General features: G+C 40.7%; 1 protein-coding gene across 1 annotated transcript; it reads right to left on the reverse strand.

Annotated features, from left to right (window-relative positions):
• Positions 1-4,085: 4,085 nt before the first annotated feature.
• On the reverse strand, positions 4,086-21,544 carry LOC102291047 (chloride anion exchanger). Its single transcript, XM_014337831.2, has 21 exons — positions 20,145-21,544; positions 19,709-19,870; positions 17,904-18,043; positions 17,306-17,416; positions 17,062-17,222; positions 15,376-15,540; positions 15,151-15,303; positions 14,777-14,859; positions 13,753-13,900; positions 13,557-13,670; positions 12,892-12,969; positions 12,721-12,816; positions 12,507-12,613; positions 12,192-12,261; positions 10,619-10,711; positions 10,340-10,435; positions 5,896-6,123; positions 5,771-5,825; positions 5,508-5,653; positions 5,256-5,315; positions 4,086-4,407 (listed from the first exon to the last, which is right to left on the reverse strand). Exons 2-21 carry the CDS (start codon positions 19,834-19,836, stop codon positions 4,381-4,383), a joined length of 2,259 nt encoding a protein of 752 aa, XP_014193317.1. The 5' UTR covers positions 19,837-19,870; positions 20,145-21,544; the 3' UTR covers positions 4,086-4,380.
• Positions 21,545-21,785: the final 241 nt, after the last annotated feature.

Raw genomic sequence — 21,785 nt, forward strand, 5'->3', positions numbered from 1 at the left:
GGAGTCAGCTGATTATCAACGAGAAAATAATCAATCCTAGAATAAGTGTGGTGTACCTGTGGAAAAAAAGAGTGCTCTCTTCTGTGGGGGCGTAAACAGCGCCAAACATCAGAGACACCACAGTTAGATAAAAAGGATCGAATGAAACGAGCAGATTTACTGACAGTGCAGGGATTCAGGGAGGATCGGTCGAACACAGGGTCCAGCCAGCAGTTGAGGTCACCAACAAGTATGAGAGAGTATGAGCTCAGATCAGGCAGCAATGAGAAAGCACGCTGAAAGAAATCTACACTATCAATATTGGGGCATATATGTTGGCCAACACTACTTTTAAATTATAAAGTTGACCCGAAACAAAAACATACCGGCCACTTGTATCAGAAATTACATTATGTTTCTCAAAGGGAACATTTTGGTCAATTAGAATAGAAACACCTCTGGCCTTAGCCTGAAAAGTGGAATGAAAATGCTGCCCTGCCCATCAGGATATAAGATGAGAGTTTTCCGAATCACAGAGATGTGTAGATGGAGACGTGTAGAAAGACAACAGCTGCTTTATACTGCTTTATGTGTGAGAGCCAGGGCTGCACATAAGTGGTCCGCAGGTGTGCATTCGCTGTCAAAATAAAAGACGCACCAGATAAGAAGTTGCAACGCGTGTTTGTGTACATAAGATTTTCTGGAGGAGGACAGACGTTTGTTCAGAACTCTTAAAGATGTCGAAGAAGCTCCTTTACTTTGGTGTTCCTCCACCTCCAAAGAAATGTCAGGAGTCCGAACCACAAAAGAAGCGCGTATTCTCAGAAACGTGGTTGCAGGAGGTGAGCTGGCTTCAAACAAATGGCAAACGGCACATTCTGCACCACATCTCAGTGCGTTCGTCATTTGTTTGAAGCCAGCTCACCTCCTGCAACCACTTTTCCAAGAATACTGAACTTTACTGAACTATGTTCTGTGTGCTGTTGGGTAACTTTTGAATGTTATTTAATAAATTACAGTTTGCATTATTAATCCGACTCTTAACTAAATCTTTAAAATAAACTGTAGAAAAGTGTGATGACGAGATGAAGTTAGTTAAATGAGGGCTGGGCCACAATGTTGTACCACAAGATGGCGTAGCAAGTCAGCGTAGCCACCACCAGTCTGTCCAACACTAGAGGAGCAGAAGTAAAGACACTGCATTAGGTGGTACTCTAATAAACTTGTTAAGCACGGTTTCCTCCTTCCTGGCAGCTCCACGTTCAACACTCTTTTCCCAGTACATCCCCTTTCCCCCTCTGAACCTGTCCAGACCATCTCAGCTGACACAGTATGACCCTCATTTTATTGTTTTAATGTCATGTGCTGATTTTATTGTTTTAAATGTAATTCTAATTATCATTTTATACTATTTTATTTTTTGCTATTTGTGCTAATTTATTATTTTAAATGTCATTTTAATTAGCATCTTATTTATTTTTATCTTTATCTTTATTTATTTATTTATTTATTTTAACTTATTTAATGTATCATTTCTGGCGTGTCCAGTGTCCAGCACTTTGTGTTCAGCTGAGAGTTGTTCTGAAAGTGCTATATAAATAAATTGCCTGCTTGCTTGCAAATCACAATTGCCGTACAATAATACAAAGGAAACAGAGAAAGCCCAATAATCTTATGACCCCCACCCCATGAACAAGTGTCTTGCCGACAGCAGGAAGGAAAAACTCCCTTTAAACAGGAAGAAACCTCCAGCAGAACCAGGCTCAATGAGGGGCGGGCAGACCTCTATGCAAACCGATAGACCTAAAGTTAAATAACTTGCTATCAAGACACCTCCATAAACCTGCAAAATTACTTACATAGCTCATAATCTATTAAAAAGTCCCCATGAGGAATGTCACAGAGGAGGCCACTGGGACTCTTTTGTGGTCATCACTAAGACCCTCAGGATCTGTGATCAGGCCTATCGCCACAGCATCAGGCTCAAGACAGGAAGAAACCTGCAGAGAGTGGGTGGAAAGAAACTGTTAAGCTATATAACATTCAATCTTATCTCTGCTTGTGAAAATGATAAGATCCACATACCTACACTGATATGTCTTCATGCACCCAGAAAGCGGTACGTTAGCATGGGGGGAAAAAGCTGTGTAGAGGTCATTCAATTCAATTCAATTTTGTTTATATAGCGCCAAATCACAACAAAAATCGCCTCAAGGCGCTTCATAGGTTGGAGGAAGCTCTGCCAGCTGAGCGAAGGCACGTCCTAAATAAGGACGCAGGTTTCAGAATGAGATGATGAAAAACACACTGCACTAGTGAAGTGCTAAGTTTAATTTAGATATGAATGCTGTGTGTAAGCTAGCCAGAACTTGCTAATGTGAGCCAAACTTTAAGACTGCCATGTTAGCCTATTAGCATGCTAGCATCTGCTCAGAGGTTAGACTATAGCTGAGAGGCATGTGTATCACAACACAACAGTTCACAGGATTTCTGTAGGTTTTTCCTACATCTGTCTCATTGTCCATACATTGTTTAGTAGATGCTTATGTCATCCTTTATCAAAGTAAGTTCTATTATGCTGACGCACATTTTCTTGTTGCTTGTTGTTATGACTCTTATGTATGATCAATAACTTTAAAAAGTCTTATCTAGTGTCAGATTACAACAGGACAATTAGAGATTTTATTTGATGTGGCAAGAAGCCATTCCAGGGTTTTCTGGTTAAACTGTGAAAAGACCGGCGAGGTGAAGGTCAGCGAGTTGGTCTGTATTATCTTTTATGAGTCATCATTATTATCATTATCATTTTTTATGATTGACAACACTTTCCATTATGTTGAGTAAAAACAAGATTCATACCTTTTTACAATACCTCAGTGCGTCTGTGTCGCAGAGACTCCCAGGTGCTCCCCTGTCAACTCAGCTTAACACTCTTATACTACACGACTTTAATGTCATCTGATATTAGCTGTGCTGATTTGTCTCAATGTGGGAAGGTATTTAAATTGTTTTTTGTTTGATTTGTTGAACATTTTTCTCATGGGCTATTCCATCTCAAATCAGCCAGTTCGTACAACATTTACTGCTTGACTGTCAATAGTTTGCATAAAAGTTTTATGGTGCAAAATTTCAACATTTATAACTGCCATGAAATTTTAGTTTTATATATCAAATACTTGATATATAAAACTAAAATTTTTATTGATCTTTTTTGCCATCAGAATCTTTAATTTGGGACAAATGCATTCGAAATGTCAAACAACTGAATAATTAAAATATTTTGAGCATACATAAATTATACTCAGATTGAAAACGGCGGCTATGATTTCATTACATAATACTGTAAAATAAATAATGTAAAAGAACCTTTGATGTGAGACTCAAAGTCACAAAATGAAAAACAAAACAGATTCTTCAAACAACCTTTGTCTGCTGTATCTAATCTGAGATCAGTCTCATCACTCTGTTGGTTTTATCTTTGTTCAAATCAATCATTAACACAAACAGATTTTTATTCACCTGCAGTTATTGCAGGATGACAGGCACGAGGATTTCTCACATGTTTGCTCATTCAGCGACACACCCGTACAAACCTTTGCTGCATGTGCTGAAATTCACTTTTCACAGTTACTCTAGAAACGATGAATGAGAGAAATATTTCTTACATTTCCTATTTTAGAACTCAATTTAACATCAACAACGTGAAACAGCTAAAAGGACCAACATGAACCTTTGATAGTCCATCTCTCTCGTCCTTAGAGGATAAAGTATAGAAATAATTGGAGACAATATATATAAATAATTGAATTTTCTGTGATGTGTTTTGTTACAATATGAAGAATTTACAGCTAAATTATAGAGTTTGTTTATTGAGGCAAAGTATGCAGTAGTCATGGTAACAAAAGTAGCATGTTGTCCAGAGCAATACTGTGGCTTTAATCATTTCTGGATAACAGTAAAGCTAACAGTAACAGTTAAGATACCTATAACCATGCCCACTGCACTTTTAATGCATGTTATCTTTTGATGTTAACATGTAACAAAGTTAATGGATTAAAAAAGGCAACAAACAGCATTATTTAGAGAGTAAAAAATTTATTCCAGCATTTCAGTCAGTTTTAACTCTTGAAAGTAATATTACCATTGCAAAGACATTCATCCTCACCATCATGAAAATGAAAATAAACATGTCAAATAAATTATACAGTAATTGTCTACAAATCTATATGATGTATACGATAAAAAAGCAATAGAATCAATGCAGTTTCATGCATTGCATTAAAAGCCACACACACACACACACACACACACACACACACACACACACACACACACACACACACACACACACAGGGTTCATCTTCCTCGTCTTTGGTCGTCCTCATCGTCGTCACTCTGAAGTTATAACTTTGTTTGTGTGGGTGAAGCCTGTGGGAGAAGAAGGAGCTGACGTTCAGTCACGTTCAGTCAATCTCATCTGTCATCAAAGCGACTTCCTGTCACAGTCCTGGGCCATTGTGACCCAGTGTTTTGAGTTTATCTTTATGCTTAAGTCCTTTAATTTTTCGAAGTTTATTTCTATCATTAGATTGTCATTCTAGTTCTTTGTTATTAGATTCCCTTTGTGTCTTCACCCCTCTGTTACGTCTCCCTTGCCCGTCATGTGTTTCGTGTCTGTGTGTCTTGTGTTGTCAAGTTCATGTTGTCATCTCTGTGTCTCATTATGTTTCCTGTTTTATTTTGGAGAGGTCTTGTGTTCCTGTGTTCATTGTGTTTAGTTTTTCTCTTCCACTGTGACGTCATTATGTTCATTGGTGTCAGCTGTTTCCCCATGTGTTTCCACTGACAGATCACATGACCGTTGTCCTCCATGATTTTTCTTCTTTATCTTGCAGCATCAAATTGAGGACCCCTATTATTTCGGGCTGTGTATTAGTTTTGGGGCGTACTTAGTTTTTCACAGTAGTTGTATAGTCCTGTGGAAACTTTCTTTTTCATGGGACTGCATGTGTTAGAAAGCTTATCAGTTATTAAATCAAAGACTTGTCTTGGTCATCAGGCTGCTGAAATGAGTTTTTATATATATTTTTTTAAACGATCAAGTTTAAAGAAATAATAAAATTCTGTGGGGGGTTTTTTCGTTTCAGAAGTTGGAAATAAATCCTCCGATTTTATTTTTCTGCTTTTGGCTTCTGTATTGTAACCAGTAAAATAGATGAAAGTTATTTCTCAAAAACCACAAACACTGAAAAGCACAGTTTGAGACTGATACCTACATTTCTGTCTCTGCTCCTCAAATTGCCGGGCAGATGATGAATAGTGACTCCTGTCATTATCTGTAAAACAACATAAAGAACGTCAGATTCAATTTAGTTTCTTTTTTAAAATGTATTTATGGTCACAGCACAGTCGCCTCAAGGTGCTTTATGCTGTAAAAACCCTACATGTGTGTAATAGTATTGTGTACATATTTCCAACAGTAAGATGTCAAATACTCCCTGAATATTGTGTTTGTTGCTCTTCTTTACCTTCTCATAATCAGACTTTTTTGGAATGGGCTCCGGATGTTTCTCCAGGATGTGCAGCATGGCGTCATGCAGTGTCAGGTAGAACATTGAAGACTGAACTTCATCATCAAAGAAGCTACAATCATGGAGTTTCTCCAGGATGTAAGCTGCAGCAGAAGGTCCAAATATGGTAGACAAACATACAGCTGAGTATGTGGCAGGTGTTTAGGTTAGCATGGTAGGCTAACATGATTACTAAACTAATACAGACAGTTAGTACTTACGGTCACAGGCCACAATGTAGACCTCAACCTCAACTCGGATCAGCTCTTTCAGCAGCTGCAAAGAGAAATGAATTAAACAGAGCCAGAGCGAAACATCTGCTGCTGCTGCATGAATACAAACGCACTGCTCTGAGTCCCTTCAGTCCAGAGATGTCTAAGAAGGAGACGGCGGCAAAGTCCAGGACCAGGCTGTGAATCTCAACTCTGGGAACCGCAATGTTGGCCGGAAGCTCGGCGTTCCAGTCGATCCGGGCAGGAAAGTCTTTGAAGTTAGTCGGTTGGTCCAGCTCTTCCATGTTGCTCTCGTCCTCTGATTCATTTATGGGTCCACACGAGGTATTCAGGAGGCCGATCTGTAACAGCGAAATATGTTTTCTATGTCAGACTTCACCACACGGGAACACATTCCAGATGATGAATCCATAATGAGCCTTTCTGCTCTCGCACAAGACTCTCATGTTGTGACTGATCGAGCGAAGTTGTAGACGCGCTTCAAACCAGAGACAAACTCACACATTACAAAGCCGTATAAATATTAAACACGCTGTGTCCACTGGGCTGTTTCGTTTGTTAATGCTGTTTGTCGAGTTTTCCTTAACAATTTTTGTCGTCGTTTTATCTTTCGTTCGCACATGCTCTTGTGTAGCAAGAGCATGTGCTGCTGTCAGCTCCTCCTCCTATGCTCCTTCCAACCACACGATTGGTTCAGTATAATTGTTGTTGCCTTTCATGTTGTCTGTCGAAACATGGATGCAATGAGCTTACTGACTTTATATTGAACATATTTTATATCACAGTCGAGGAACGTTTTTGCACAATATTAATTTTTATTGTTTTATCACCAGGCTCTACCTCGTATCATATTCATGCAATCGCTCATGTCTCAGATAAGTGATGCTGGACCTTGTACTGTTTGTTGTACAAATGACACTGTCATTTTTCTCCACCAATTTTATATCATACCACTGCCAATACAACAGTCCTTTAATACCTCAGTGTGTGAAGAGGACTCTCCATTTACATGCACAAACTGGAGTCTATTAGATAGATATGATACAAACCACTGCAGCGCAGTACCTGTAATACCTACAGCATGTTCTAATCGCTCTAATAGGATATTATGGTCGACAGTATCGAACGCTGCACTGAGGTCTAGCAGGACAAGCACAGAGATGAGTCCACTGTCAGAGGCCATAAGAAGATCATTTGTAACCTTCACTAAAGCTGTTTCTGTGCTGAGCTCTGAAACCTGACTGAAACTCTTCAAATAAACCTCTGCAGATGATCTGTTAGCTGTTTGACAACTACTCTTTCAAGGATGTTTGATATGAAAGGAAGGTTGGAGATTGGCCTATAATTAGCTAAGACTGCTGGGTCTAGAGATGCTTTTTGAGTAAAGGTTTAACTACAGCCAGCTTGAAGGCCTGTGGTACATAGCCGATCATTAGAGATAGGTTGATCATATTTAAGATCGAAGAATTAATTAATGGCAGGACTTCTTTGAGCAGTTTTGTAGGAATGGGGTCTAAAAGACACGTTGATGGTTTGGAGGAAGTAATTATTGAAGTTAACTCAGAAAGATCAATTGGAGAAAAAGAGTCTAACTTAACATCAATGATACTAAGAGTAGCTGTAGATAATATTACATCTGTGGGATGATTACTGGTAATTTTTTCTCTAATGATAAAAATTTTATTTGTGAAGAAGTTCATGAAGTCATTACTAGTTAACGTTAAAGGGATGGTTGGCTCAACAGAGCTCTGACTTTTTGTCAGCCTGGCTACAGTGCTGAAGAGAAACCTGGGGTTGTTCTTATTTTCTTCAATCAGTGATGAATAGACCGGTATCTTTACTGCCTCAGTTTTCAAAGATTCTTGAAAAACTATTTGCAAACAAACTAGATTCTTTTATTGATAAATATGATTTATTGAATGATCATCAGTATGGGTTCAGAAGAAATCGCTCAACATCTCTAGCTGTGATGGAATTTATTGAAAATATTGCAACGGCTGTGGATGAAAAACAGTTTGGAATAGGTGTGTTCATTGATTTACGTAAAGCCTTCGATACAATAGATCATTCTTTACTTTTACAGAAGTGTGAAAGGTATGGTTTAAGAGGTGTTGTACAATTGTGGTTAAATAGTTACTTGAATAATAGGTTCCAATATGTGAGTATTAATAACATGAAATCTAAACTTAGAAAAGTAACTTGTGGAGTTCCGAAGAATGTTCCAATTTGTATTTTAAGTATGTTTCAACTAAGAGATGGAAAATATGATTTGAGGGGGTCTTATAAGTTTGAAATGCCTAAAGTGAGAACCAATGTTAAGTATAGATGTGTGTCAGTTTTGGGAGTGAAATTATGGAATGGACTTAATGATGAACTGAAGATGTGTTTTTCTTTGTCATTCTTCAGGAAGATTTTAAAAATTAGGCCTATACAAGGTTATAGAAATTTGGTTTGTTAAAATTTTTTTGTGTTGATTTAATTTCTTGATTTATCATTGATTTCTTTTCAAACTGTTATACAACTTATTTATCAATGCTATTTATTTTCTTGGTTAAGGATTTGATTACTTCTGGGGGTAAGGGATAGGATAAGTATAAGCCACAAGGCTTCAGCCTATTCCTTTTTCGGTTTCTGTTTGAGTACTTTTATGTAAAATTATAATCTGTTGTTGTTGTTGTTGACTGAAATAAATTTCAGTTCATTCATTCATTCATAGTAAGATGTTCTGGCTTTGCGGAGGGCTTTCTTATAAAGCAGCAAACTATTTCTCCAGGCTAAATGATGATCCTCTAGATTTGTGACACGCCATTTCCTCTCCAGATTACGAGTCATCTGCTTTAGGCTACGTGTTTGAGAATTATACCACGGAGTCAGGTAGATGATAACAAGTCAGACTGGTTTCTGAGTTTCACAGCTGGGGTGGACGAGGCTCAGCATCAGGCTTTCAAATGAATTAAAAGTCTGTCTTGGTCTTTGGTTGATTAACAGGCTGGTGTGAAAAATTGCTGCCACACCGCCCCCTCGGCCTGTGCTTCAAGGTTTCTGGTAGTTAGAATGACTCGGGGGTGTTGATTCATTTAAACTAACATAATCATCCTGCTGCAACCAGGTTTCTGTAAGGCAGAGTAAATCGATTTGTTGATCAATTATTAAGTCATGTACTAACAGAGACTTGGAGGAGAGAGACCTAATATTTAATAATCCACATTTCACTGTTTTACTCTTTGGTTCAGATGTGGATGCTGTATTGTAGGGCTGGGTATCGTCACTGATTTCTAGAATCGATTCGATTACGATTAGATTTGAATCGGGGAAATTTTTGCCTCAGACAGTCAGAAATATTATAATTCTGATCACTTATCAGTACATATATCTATATTTTTATATCTATTAAAGAAACCTGACACTTGTGAGACTTTATCAAAGGTATGAGCATCACAGCAGAGGCCTTTGTGTCAAAGTAGCTGAAGATAAAACACAGAAAAACGTGACGGTGATTTTCCTGGTCTGGGTTTTTATAGCAGATGACCTTAAAAATATTGTGCAGTCAAAAACGAAGTGAAGCAGAGCAAAGTTACTGAGGTTTGATTAGAGACACAGCATTTTGCAATTTTGCATAATTTTAAAAAGTTTAAATTTGTTCAGTATTGAACAGCAGAAATGAGGCTTTTCTGTCGGAAGTAAGTAAAAAAAAAACCTAAAAACAAAAACAGCGGCCGACACCGTAGACTGCTGGGTAATAAGCAGGGGTGGGTTTTGATTATTGATTTAGAGAGAGAGAGAGCTCTACATGAAGTGTGATTTTTATCGTGGTGGAAGCAAAACAGCAAAAGTCAGAGGAAATTCGTGACGATGTTCATGTGAAGCGAAATGTGAAGCTAGTTTGGATCGTCTTTGGCTGCTGGTTCGGTCAATATTGTTTGGAAAGAGATAAAACCTGCAGCTTCAGAATCAGCGCAAAAAGGACGTAAACACAAAGCGCCCACTGACACTTCAGAATCAGCGAGCTGTCGGCTTTCAGCCCCGACCGTGTCCGTGCCGTCGGGTGAGCTCGCTGATTCGGATGCGTTGGCTCCACACTTTGTGTTTACGTCTTTGTGCAGAAGGCGTGTTCCTGCTCTAAGTCGTTTTTTTGCTGGTTTTTAGTTTGTTTTTTGTCTGTTTGGAAGCTGACACAGTCTCTGTGGAGATGGGTTTTTGGGGGGTAGCAGGAGGAGAGAAGCTGCAGAGAGGCGTGTAAGACTGCAACTCTGCTTCCTGGTCCCAACTCTGGATACTCATATTTTGGGGGGTTTAATAAATTTGTCCATATTTCTAGAAATGAGAGCTGCTCCATCCAAAGTGGGTGAGATGCCGTCTCTCCTAATACATCACTGCTGTTTTCTGTACATTTCTAAACATGCAGATTTACAGTGTTTACCTAAATTGAGTTGAAAGAGATGAGCAAGAAGCAAATGTTAATATTCAAAATGAGTAAATGAGGCTTCGTTCCCTTGTTAATGTGTCGACACAGGCAACATTTGTGCCGTTACTATCAAACCAAGCTCAGATACTCACAGATGTCCACTGCAACTTGCCCTTCTTCAGAAGTTTCCGTATCATCCTCACTGCTTTATTTCTCTTTCTCAACACCCGTAATGGGTTAAAGCCGACCTGGGAAGACATACAGTAAGTGTGTCATTTATCACAAGTAATCATAGGAGATGGTATCAGAGATGAGACTGTACTCCATCTATTTTATTGTCCTGTGAAGAATATGATGCTTTTGAAAAACGAAATTATCCAAACTGATGCTTTTATTCTTTAACAGCTCCATTAAAGGCAGATGTGACTTACAGCTTCCACCAGCTTGTTCCTGAAGAACTCAATGTTGGCAAAGAAGATTGGAGATGGGATCCTGAAGATCTTGACTCCTTCTGGCTCGTATATCTGCAAAGAGTTTTAAAGTACTGCAAAATCAAAATCAATGACTAGTTGTTCAAATCTCAATTTGAAAATCAGCTGGTAAACTGTCAGGTACATTTAGTATCAAAGCATCCACAAAAAGACCTTGCTTCTGCATTATTGGAGGACATAAATATCCAAACTTGGAAATACTCAAGAGCAAGAGCAGATGAAGGGGGACTCCATGGATTTTTCGATCGGGGCGCTCTGCACTCGGTCAGGTGGGTCCCAGCATCTTTGAGTTTATTTGTTGAGGTTGCTTTCCTATGTGAAACTCATGTTAAACTCATGTGTCATTTTAAAGTTAAGGGTGTAGTTGACTTATTTTGTATTACTTGTGAGATGTGTTAAGTTCTAGTATGATTATTAGTTTCTCTTGGTTGAGTTTTTAGTCAGGTTTGTGTTTCCTTTATGGGTCATTACTGTCTATGTAGGTTCTCCTGGTGCTCCGTGTTGTCAGGTGTACGTCCTTTCCTTGTTCCTGTTTTATTTAGTCTTGTGTTCCATGTTCAGTGTGTTTAGTTTAGTCTTCCTGTGGCGTTCAGCTGTGTTTCCAGGTGTTTCTACTTCCCTCATTACCCTTCTGTGTATTTAAGTCCTCTGTCTCTCTGTGTTCATTGTCGAGTCGTCTGTTTATCTCGTCAGGTCAGGTGTTTCATTGAGTTTAGTTTTGCTTTGCCTTGTTTTCTGTTTTGGCTATCAGCCTCAATAAAAGCCTCGCCTTTTGTTACAGCTCGTTCTCTCTCCCGTGCCTGCTTTTGGCTCCACACCGCAAACACGCCGGCCTGCCTGGCCGTGACACACTCTGAGGGAATGTAACTGCAATGTCTCCTAGCAGGCTGGCTATGAGATAATAAGGCATAAGCACTTCCTGTGAAAAGTTTGATGTTTTTTAGTTGTAATTAGTAATACCGCTGCTTTTGTATTGGTCATTTTTAAGACAGTCGAGTGCTTAGTTATTACGTATCCTTTACGTTATATTTAAAAACAACACTCATTCACAGATACAGTGTAAATGAGGGTAAAGTCTCTCTCAGCACCTTTAATCGCCACTGCTTTCTCTGACTCTTATAGATCTTGAAATCACATGAAACTTGCTGAGTATGTACATTTTGTAAGTGAGCTGATTGCTCTACGTGCATCATAGCCTCTAATAAAAGCCTTTGCACATTACAGATGTGCATTTTTCCTTTACATAAACATTCATTCAGAGTAAGGAAGGACTCACTGTGTTCATCATAAAATCATGACCCTCTGTATTTTATTCTTTAATAGCCTACTTAAAAGACCTGGTCACAGGTTTTCACCTCTAGTTTGATCATTATTTTAATTTGTATAATTACAAAACCGTACATTTTGTTGTGGCCTGTAGAACTAATCCAAATGCCTGAGATAATATCCCGACAGCTGTGTAAATATTTGAAAGGTAAACTGAAGCCACCTGAGGGGCCACACGCTAACTCACGCTGATGTAGTCCTTTCGGTCTTTGTAGATATCGGTGCCCCTGATGTTGGCCAGCAGACTGCAGCGAGGACTGAAGCAAACAAGCAAACATGACATGCTAACACGCTCATGATGATGATGATACAACGATGACAGGTTTGATGTAAACCACTGTATCATTTACAAGAATCAGCGTCACGTGTTTGTACTCGCTGTCGGGGTCATTTATCTAACAGCTGACAGAATAAAAGCCATCACTTTGAACCTCGTGACAATAGCGTGATGAAAGAACAACAGTAATCAGTTACATGATCACATTGTACACCAAATACTCACAACTGAGTCCTGAGGATGACACTGATCAGCTCCACACCGAGGCCGACAGCCAGTCCCAGATCCAGCCCCAGCAAGAAGGCACCGATGCAGCTAGCCAGCCACACCACCTTGTTGTGGTAAGAAACATGTTGTTTACTAACAAGGAGGCCACGTGTCCTTTCTTACAACATATAAACATGGTCTTTAAGAGTACTGAAAGTTTGTGAGGTCTTACACAGTCGGCTTTGTCCCTCCTCCACAGATATGGGATCTCTCTGAACTGCATCAGACTGCCCTTCAGGTTGACGATGATCACGGCGCCCAGCACGGACTGTTAAAGCAGAGGGCCAGAGATCAGCTTTCAGCGTATAGACAGCATGTCAGAGGCACAGGGAGGGGTACATACCTTTGGTAGGGGCTCCAGTAGGAATCCAATAGCCAATGTGACGATCATCACTATGACAGCTGACAGTAAACCAGCTACCTGGAAACAACAGAAGAGGCAGAGGATTGAAAAACCAACATGATGGAAATCAGATTCTGTTTGTGCTGATTTAAAAAGGACTTTATCAGATCAGTTGATTGATACACTTTCTCCTCTAAACACTAGAGGTCACTGTTGGCTGGCCTTTCTATTGGTCACTCGCTGTGAATTTAATGCATTTGTGCGACTGTATGTCAGAGCGACGAGCCGCAGTGTCACAGGAACTGCTGTCAATTCATTTGCAGTTAATCACAGAGTCTCTATGAACGTGTATAAACAGAAGAGAATGACAGATTCTGTGACCTGATCTCATGCAGTTGGTCATATTTAAATGTTTTCCAGGGATTCAACAAATGAATTGTAGTGAAAAAGCAAAGATTTCATTATAAAGATTTTCATTGTAAAGATACTTCAAACGTTTGTGTCACGAAACTGGACTTCAGTTTCAATATTATTCAATACAGCTTTATTTATACAGCACCAAATCACAACAGTCACCTCACGGTGCTTTATACTGTGAGGTCGACCCTACAATAATACAGAAAACCCTGCCTGACATGGACAGATCCGGGATCAGCTTAGGTTACCTGAGTTTTCCCTCCTGTGCTCTCCTGAACTGCACTCCTAGAAAGAGCTGTACTCGCTGCAAAAGACCTGAAGGAAGCTCCAAAGATGTTGCTGACTCCAAAGGCTATCAGCTCCTGTAGCCGGGTCACAGAGATAAGAAATCACACTGACGTCCTGACGCGACTTTAACCTACATGTGGCTGAGTTGTTACCCACCTGGTTTCCATCTACGGTGTAATCATGTTTTATAGAATAAACCTTGGCCACAGAGAAGGCCACAGCAAAACCCACGATGGCTATAGGAAACGCTTCCACTGCTGTTTCTTGGAAGATCTGCGGGTTTGGGGCGACTGGCGCCTCGTACCTGAAACGGTACAAGTCTGTCAGATCATTGTGCCTCTAAACATGGACACGCTCAGGTGGATCAGCCACAAGTGATAGAGGAACAATTCAGAGCCAGAACTCAGACGTTACCTTAACATGTTGGACCCTTAGCTAAAGCGTAACATTATGTTACTGTTTCAAAATACAGGCTGATGGTTCTGGGTCACTGTGACCCAGCATTTTGACCTTCTTGTATTCTGGTAATATTTTGTATTATGGCTGATGTTCAGGGTCATTCATGGTCGTAGTTATTCTGAGTGTTCTTGTTTAGTTCTCGGACTGTTCGGTTCCCCTTGTGTCTTTGTCCTCTGTGTCTCTCTCTCGTGTTCATGTCTGACTTGTCTCGGCTGCGTTCACTGTGTGTTTTCTCTTCTCTGGACGTTGTGCTGTGTATTTAAGCCTGTTTAGTTCCATTACAAGTTTAGTTATTTTTGTATTTTCTGATGTTCAGCAATAAAGCTGCCTGTTGAGTTTCTGTCTCGCCTCCACGAGTCTGCGTTTGGGTCCTCAAATCAAAAACATATTTAATTTTGGCCAAAGCAGAACGAGACATAACACGTGTAAAGTTTGCATGTTGCATTTTAGAACTATGATGTTGTGGAAGTGGTTTGACCTCTCTTTGACTGCCTTTCTGATTTCACACAGGCTCCAAAACAAACTGTTAGCTTTTAGCTATTATCACCTTATAAACGTCTTATGTACTTGTGAGTTATGCACAGTGTCAGGATATTAAAACCACAGTATAATATTACAGGGGAAGTTTGGCATTGATAACTCCTGCTGCTGATGTTCTGACTCTTCTCCAGCAAAGATAAAACAATCGACAGGTTTCACTGTGAGCTTGATGTATTCTTACCCTTTTGGTATATAACCAACAACATCAATGCCATATCTTGTCTTAAAGTCGAATGCATATGAAACTCCACATGCAATAACAGTCTGTGAAAGAAATGACAAATGATTATTCACAGCTATTTACTCTTTTAAATACAAAAGTCAGAGAGCATTTATTAACTGCAGGTGTGAACCTGTGACCGGTATCTCTCGCTGAAATCTTTTTCCGGCCCATAAATGAACATTACTCACTTTAATGAGTGTTATTCACCTGCTGAGTGCAGTCGTTACAGTGAAGAGCCAAAACCAGCGTAATAAATATCAGTGTTGTTGTTTGTGAACCAACAAGCCTTCAAAGAGATGCAAAAATGTCAGGAGTCGTGCAGTGTTGCTCACCATGACGACCTCTATGGGGATCGGCACAGGCAGCTTGGATTTAAATCGCTCATTTATCTCCTTTACGATGAACACCACCACCATGATCACGATGGAGATCACCACATCACACACATTGGTGGAGGTGATCTTGTTAAAGATGATCTCCAAGGTCTGAAGAATGAAACCAGCAGATGAACAACCTGTTGGATGAACAGAGCAAGCTTCAAGCTGGCCTGTACTTACATATATGAGTGACAGCGGCCCGCTGATCCCTGGAACTTCCAGCCCCAACACAAACTTGAGCTGCGACACCAGAATGTGGATCGCAGCAGCTGTGGTGAAACCTGACACAAGTGTGTCGGAAAGGTACATGACAACGAAGCCCACCTGCAGAACGCCCATCGCAAGCTGCCAGAGACAGGAGTCACAAACAGATTCAGTCATTGAGGCTGAAAAACCCAACATGATAAACAAAATAGTGTATTATTAAACTGTGAGTTACCAGAAAAAGAAAAAAGGTTTTTTGAATTTCTTTTAGGAATGAAAACCCTGTGACGTCCCTCTGTGTACGACTACATCAAGGTTAACAACAGCTGTTCATCTGAATGTGCTGCTTTGATTAGCAGACAGCAGCATATATGTCATGATCTGGTGTTCACATCCGTAACATAAACAGCTAAACACAGTAAAAGTACCTCTCTCTGTGATTAGTATTACAAAAATACCCTTAAAGTACCGATAAGAGTCCACGTGGGACCAATGAATGTTTACATTGTCAACTGCAGTCCTCTCAACAGTTATAAAAGCAACTGCCAGTTTTCTGTAAATCACATAATTGATGAAGTGATCTACTAAGCATCATACTTTACATATAACTTTCCCTAAAGCACAGCTGTCAGAGCACACAGCAGGAAACAGCGAGGGAGTGCGAGCCTCCGCCTGCTCACTCTCTGGGCAGTTTGCTTTCAAGAGAATAATGCTGTATTTTTCATTCATAACTGCAGTTTGTAGTGCAGTGAAAAATCAGATTTTGTGTAGCATGACAGATCCTGTCTTTGATTACACAATTGTTACGCAGGAGTAACATGAATAACTTGAGTTCATTACATAACTACTTTCTAACTACTGTAACTGGGCTACTTATTGTTCCTGCCATCACTTTCTCTAAAGACTTGAAAGAAAGGCGGACGTGAAATGTAAGAGTGAGATTCTAGGTCAAATATGACATCATCACATATCCTCATTGCTCTGTGACTCTCGCTGCAGGTAATAACTGCTCTTGTATGGAGCTCATCTTATCCCACCTCAGTCCAAAGCTAACAAACCCAAACGTAGTAAGTCCATCTATGAGCGCCTCTCATGCTCACTGACTGGCTTTCAGGTTTGTTTCACCTATTGTTTTTTTCTCTGTATCTATGAAGCGCCTTGAGGCGACTTATGTTGTGATTTGGTGCTATATAAATAAAATTGAATTGAATTGAATTATTCCAAAAAAAGAGCACAGCCTTCTTGGTGCGTCCAGCTAACCTTCGCCTTAAACGGATAAATGTGAGAGTACAGTCAATATTCTCATGACTTTTAAAATGTCAACCTACTTTTCAGTCCGTCAGTGTTTTCATGCTAACACTATTATGCTACATTTGCTGCTCAATAGTATTTTTTGATGGAAAGATGGAGCGAAGTGTGCTCCTTTGAAAGCCAGAGCTCACAAATGAAGTTGTGATGAACGGCTCTCAAGGGGCCTTATTAAAAAGGACGAAACACAACATCTGTTTTCTGTCAAGGACACAAAGCTTTTTGTTGTTTCCACATCACAAACGTATGTTTGAGATCCTACAGCTTTGTGTTTGATCCTCAGAAAGCATGCTTGTTGACAAGGTGACTCAGTGTCGACTAGAGCAACTTATTGGCTGTGGCGAGCCGATTCACCTGCATGACGCCGGCAAGGAAGGTGACAGAAGAGGCCACCAGCACTCTCTGCTCGTCTCTGGTCAGGCCTTCAAACCCCGTGATGTTGAACGCCGGCCCCTCGTCTGGGACCAGCCTGGTGACCGCCGAGCCAATCATCAGACAGAGCACTGGAAACGGACCTTCGGGGAGACAGGAGGATGGCAGATATACTTACACTCTAACATTTAGAGAGCAGCTACATAGAAATGGACGATGGCCTTACCCACTGAGATGTGTCTGGAGGTGCCGAGGAAAAAGTAGATGATAACAGGGAAGAAGGCGGAGAAGAGCCCATACCAGGGTGGCAGAGAGGCCAACAAACAGTAGGCCAGCCCTGCAAGACAGAAACACCAGTTGAGTAAATCTCTGGGCTCTCAATAAGTAAGTAAAGTACACAAAGGCTAAAGAACCCATCCTCCTAATTTCTTTTTACATCTATACTGTTACGATGTCACCTCCACTCACCTGCTGCTGAGGAGCAGCCAATTAAAAGAAAGCTGCTAAAGGTTTCAAAGGGCTGCACCAACACGCAAATTGATGTATAAATTTAATGTTTTCCTTTTTCTGAATGTTTTAGATGATATTGTGTCTCCATTAAAATGAGCAAAATCATCAAGCGATCAAATGGTTATTTCCTCATTTCCAAGCGGCTGTTAAGCACACTCACTATCGTTTAAACAGCTCAGATAAGAGCGCAGAGGTTCTCACAGCTGTCTGTTATCACAGGTTATCAGTTAGTCAGATAGGGCCCAAGCTGCACAGTCATTATTGTTATCATTACTTCACAGAGTTCAGAGGCTGTAACTTTCTGTGATACTCACCTTGCAGCACAGCCACCAGTCCAGTGCTGACACCGGACACGATGTCACCCAGCAGCCATTCTTTCAATCGGTACGCTTTCATCCAGCCGATGACTGGGAGAAGAGACAGAGCCGTGCTCTTGGCTCGTTTCGCGTCACATCTGAAACGATAATGAACCAAAACCAGAGTAACCACTTTTTACATTTATGCTTCACAAGGTTATTTAAACTGATTAAAGTGTACAAACATCGATCAGTTTAAGTCCTGCGTTTGTTTGTTCTTTTTAAAGATATGAAAAATATATTCTGCACAGCAGGAGAAACGTCTTCAATGAGCTCCACCCTGCCCAATTACGACTTTTGAATTAGTTAATATCACAGAAATACTAATAAGTGATTCTTTTTATTTAGATCTGCGCTGTCTTAAGATAAATCCACCCACATTATCCTGTAGAAAGCACAGGCCTGCCAGCGTTTCACCAAAACACCCGCTACATCTCATTTTTAACGTTTCAGACTTCAGTGACAACCTTAATGTCAGACGAGTGCTGATCTGCGTCGCGGCTGGACTGGGACAAAAACATCGACCGTGACATATTTGGTCCGACTGGCCCGACGTGATCACCCAATAAACACATAATGTATTTCTATATAAAGGGAGAGAGAGACTGTCATGGATGCGTCATGTAGGATGTAACTCTGTTTAAAAGTCGTGCTGTCAACCAGAGGCTGCGAGGGCTGCGTGTTGCTGGTGCAGCAGCACCGACAGCTGACATGTCCGGTAATCTCACACATTCTGCTGCATCTACTTTTACTTACTCAGTTTTTCTCTCTTTGCTTTTCTGCTCAACTTTCTCGCCTCTCGTGTGTGCGCACAGAGGGGAGGGCCCGGCTGCGGTAAGAGGCTCGATTGGCCAATCCGGTGTCGGTGATGAAACTGGACTAACGCTGCCTGTGCGTGTGCGTGTAGGGTCAAAATAATAAGAATCTGGATTTTTCAAAAATGTTCCGACTTGAAACTACAGTAAAATTGATATTGTGTACCTGTGAGGTCTAACGTCACGCTGAGTATCAAAGCATTAAAGCACCATTAATATAAAGATAGACAAACACAGCAAACAGCAGGATTAGGGCCACATTAAGAAAAAAGATTAGTGATCATTTCGAGTTTAAAGATGAAAATCTATTTTGAGATAAAATGGTGAAATGTGGTTGTTTCATGGATGAGAGAGTGAAATCGCACGTCTCTGTTAGCACATGAACACTGTGTGGTGATGGCGCAGGAAAAAGCTCGGAAGGGAAAAACACCCAAACTTGGAAGAAAACGAAACAGGTGACAGTGGACCGATGATAGCGGTGGTTCCACCCTCGTGCAATAAAGAAGATGCATGTTGTAACACAAGACACGATAAGACAGCTGATCAAGTTCTTTCACAAGACATTTTGTAGATGTTAGAGGAGCTGCGAGTCTCCACATTCCCACCGTTTCCCTCAAAATACTATTTCATGTTTAATCTCAAAATGTTGACTTTAATCTAATAGAGATGAAGCGACTGTTGTTGCTGTGCTATACAAATACATTTGAATTGAATCTCAAAATTAAACTTAATACTTGTCTTACATAACACATAATGTTGTTGTATCAGGTAAAGTGTCTCGTCAGACCTTAATCACTATAAACGTAACCTGTGCAAACTGAGCCAAACAAGCTTGAACCTTTGTTGATGGAAATGAGAGCAGCTGCTGCTGAATCTCCACAGTTCATCAAACCTTTGCAGAGTCGTCGTTTGGAACCAAACAGAAAACACAGCAAACATGTGGCTTACGTGAAATATTGCTTGATGTGGTCCAGCATAGTTTTGCGGTGCCTGTAGATCTTTTCATGGTCCTGAGCGAAGGACTCCTCCGAGTACAGCGGCCTGGTCACCACGTACTGCTGAGCTGCCGGGCGCATCGTCTCGCCTTTGCTGCTTCCTCTCTGTGTGGCTCTGAGGTCCATTAATCACATCAGGTTAGCAAAAGGATCCCGTCCTTCCTTTGAACATCACTTATCAAAGCACATTAACAGAAAACAGCAAAGGTCCAGACCCCCAAATACAAGACAGAGCACATAAGGCAGGTCAGAGCGTGCGTCGTCCCAGAGGGTGAGATTGAAGAAACACCAGAGAAGTTTGGTTTGAGTGTTAGCAGTCCTCACTTCCCCACAGCTCCCTCTTTACTTTCCAACACGTACGTATATGCAGAGCAGCTCGTCCTACATACCTGAGAGCGTCCCAGTCTGTGTCGAAGCTTCCGCCGTCTCTTCCTCCTGCTCCAGATCCTGGAAATCAACTGGGGTCTCAGACGCTCGTGCCACCAATAAATACCATCTCTCCCACTTATCACAACTGTAATTATTAACAGCAGTGACGATGATGTCATTCTTTCAAGTAGGATTACAAATGCTGGATGTCTGACGTACCCTTGACCTTTGTTCTCACTGATAACCTGCAACTTTTAGTAGCTCGAGGATGTGGACAGCACAAACAGGATAAAACTCAAGTAGCATGTTAGAAGGGGACACGGCTTTAAAGGTTGTTTGTGCCGTTGTGCACCTGGTGTGTGTGCTGCAGGAAGCAGGTTTGTCAGTATCTAAAAAGTTAAACCACGCCCACACTGTGGCATTAAAGTTAAACATGTTCACATGTGTGCAGCTTTAAGTCAGCAGGGATGGAGAGTCATTATAAACTGGGTTAGAAATTACAATGAAACCGTTTTTCTTCATGGATGTGTGCATGACCAACATGGCTCAGTCCAGTCTTTGTTATGCCACATCATGCTGAATGATCAGCCACAGTGCAGTGGTCAAAACCCTCTGAATTACAATCACTTTCCACTCTTTGGGCCTTATTTCTGTCAGGAGACAAAACTGAAGAGTCGCCGTTGGTTGTTTAAGTTCACAACCAATGACCACATCGGCTGTGAACATTATAAATTCACATAACGGGTGCAAAGAGTTTTAAGGCGATATTTTAGAAAGTACGACACAGCTGATGTACATGAGTAAAAAACACCACAAAACCTTTCTGTTTCTTGTTTTTCACTCATTAAAGACGCTGAATATTCGTCCCACCACGTAGAAAGAAACCATCGCACTTCATGCTCCTGATTGGTGCATTTCAGCAGGACAATGTGAACTGGGCCTCATAGCAGAAGGGCCTGTGTGCTGATCTGAATCAGACTCATCAAATCAGTTCACAGATGTTTCCTGACTGCTGTTAAACGAACGCTACGCACTGGTAAACGTGGCCTTGTAACAACCTTTAAAGATGTTTTCCTTCCAGCAAATTCCAAATGACCCTGTGATCTTGTTAAAATGGGACATAAACATTCGACATGTCTTCCATTGTAAATAAAACGGGTTTATTTTTCATTTCCATTTCACACAGCATGTGAACGTCTGTGGAATCGGCGTTGTGGTTTGTTTTAATCGTCAAGTCAAGAAGGTTTGATTTCCTCACACATGCGTCCACGGTATTTCTCAAACTGCGCTAAGCAGTGATGTGTTCTGCTTGTTTCAAATGTCGTTGAATGTCCAGTCATTTATATCATAATTGTGCTGAAAGACAAGCTGTTTCTAATGATGATAAACTAGATTTGTAACTTGTGAAAGAAGAACGTGGTGGAAAAAGTCATAAATGCCCTGCCTGCTGCTTTATGAGCTCCTTATCTGTTGCTTATCACTCATAAGACAACAGCAGCGACAAATAAGGTGTAAATGTTGTGTCAGTCCGGTCTTTGTTGCAGACTCATAGTATTGTCCCACAATAAACAAACACCAGTGAATAAAACACTGTGTGCTTGATTTAGTGCTGCTGATAAAAGATGGAGACGGTGTTCATGCAGAGAAAAGGCCTCAGTACT

The sequence above is a fragment of the Haplochromis burtoni genome, unplaced genomic scaffold (assembly GCF_018398535.1).
Source record: "Haplochromis burtoni strain Fernald_Lab_line unplaced genomic scaffold, NCSU_Asbu1 Contig_193, whole genome shotgun sequence".
In the NCBI taxonomy this organism is placed as follows: domain Eukaryota; kingdom Metazoa; phylum Chordata; class Actinopteri; order Cichliformes; family Cichlidae; genus Haplochromis; species Haplochromis burtoni.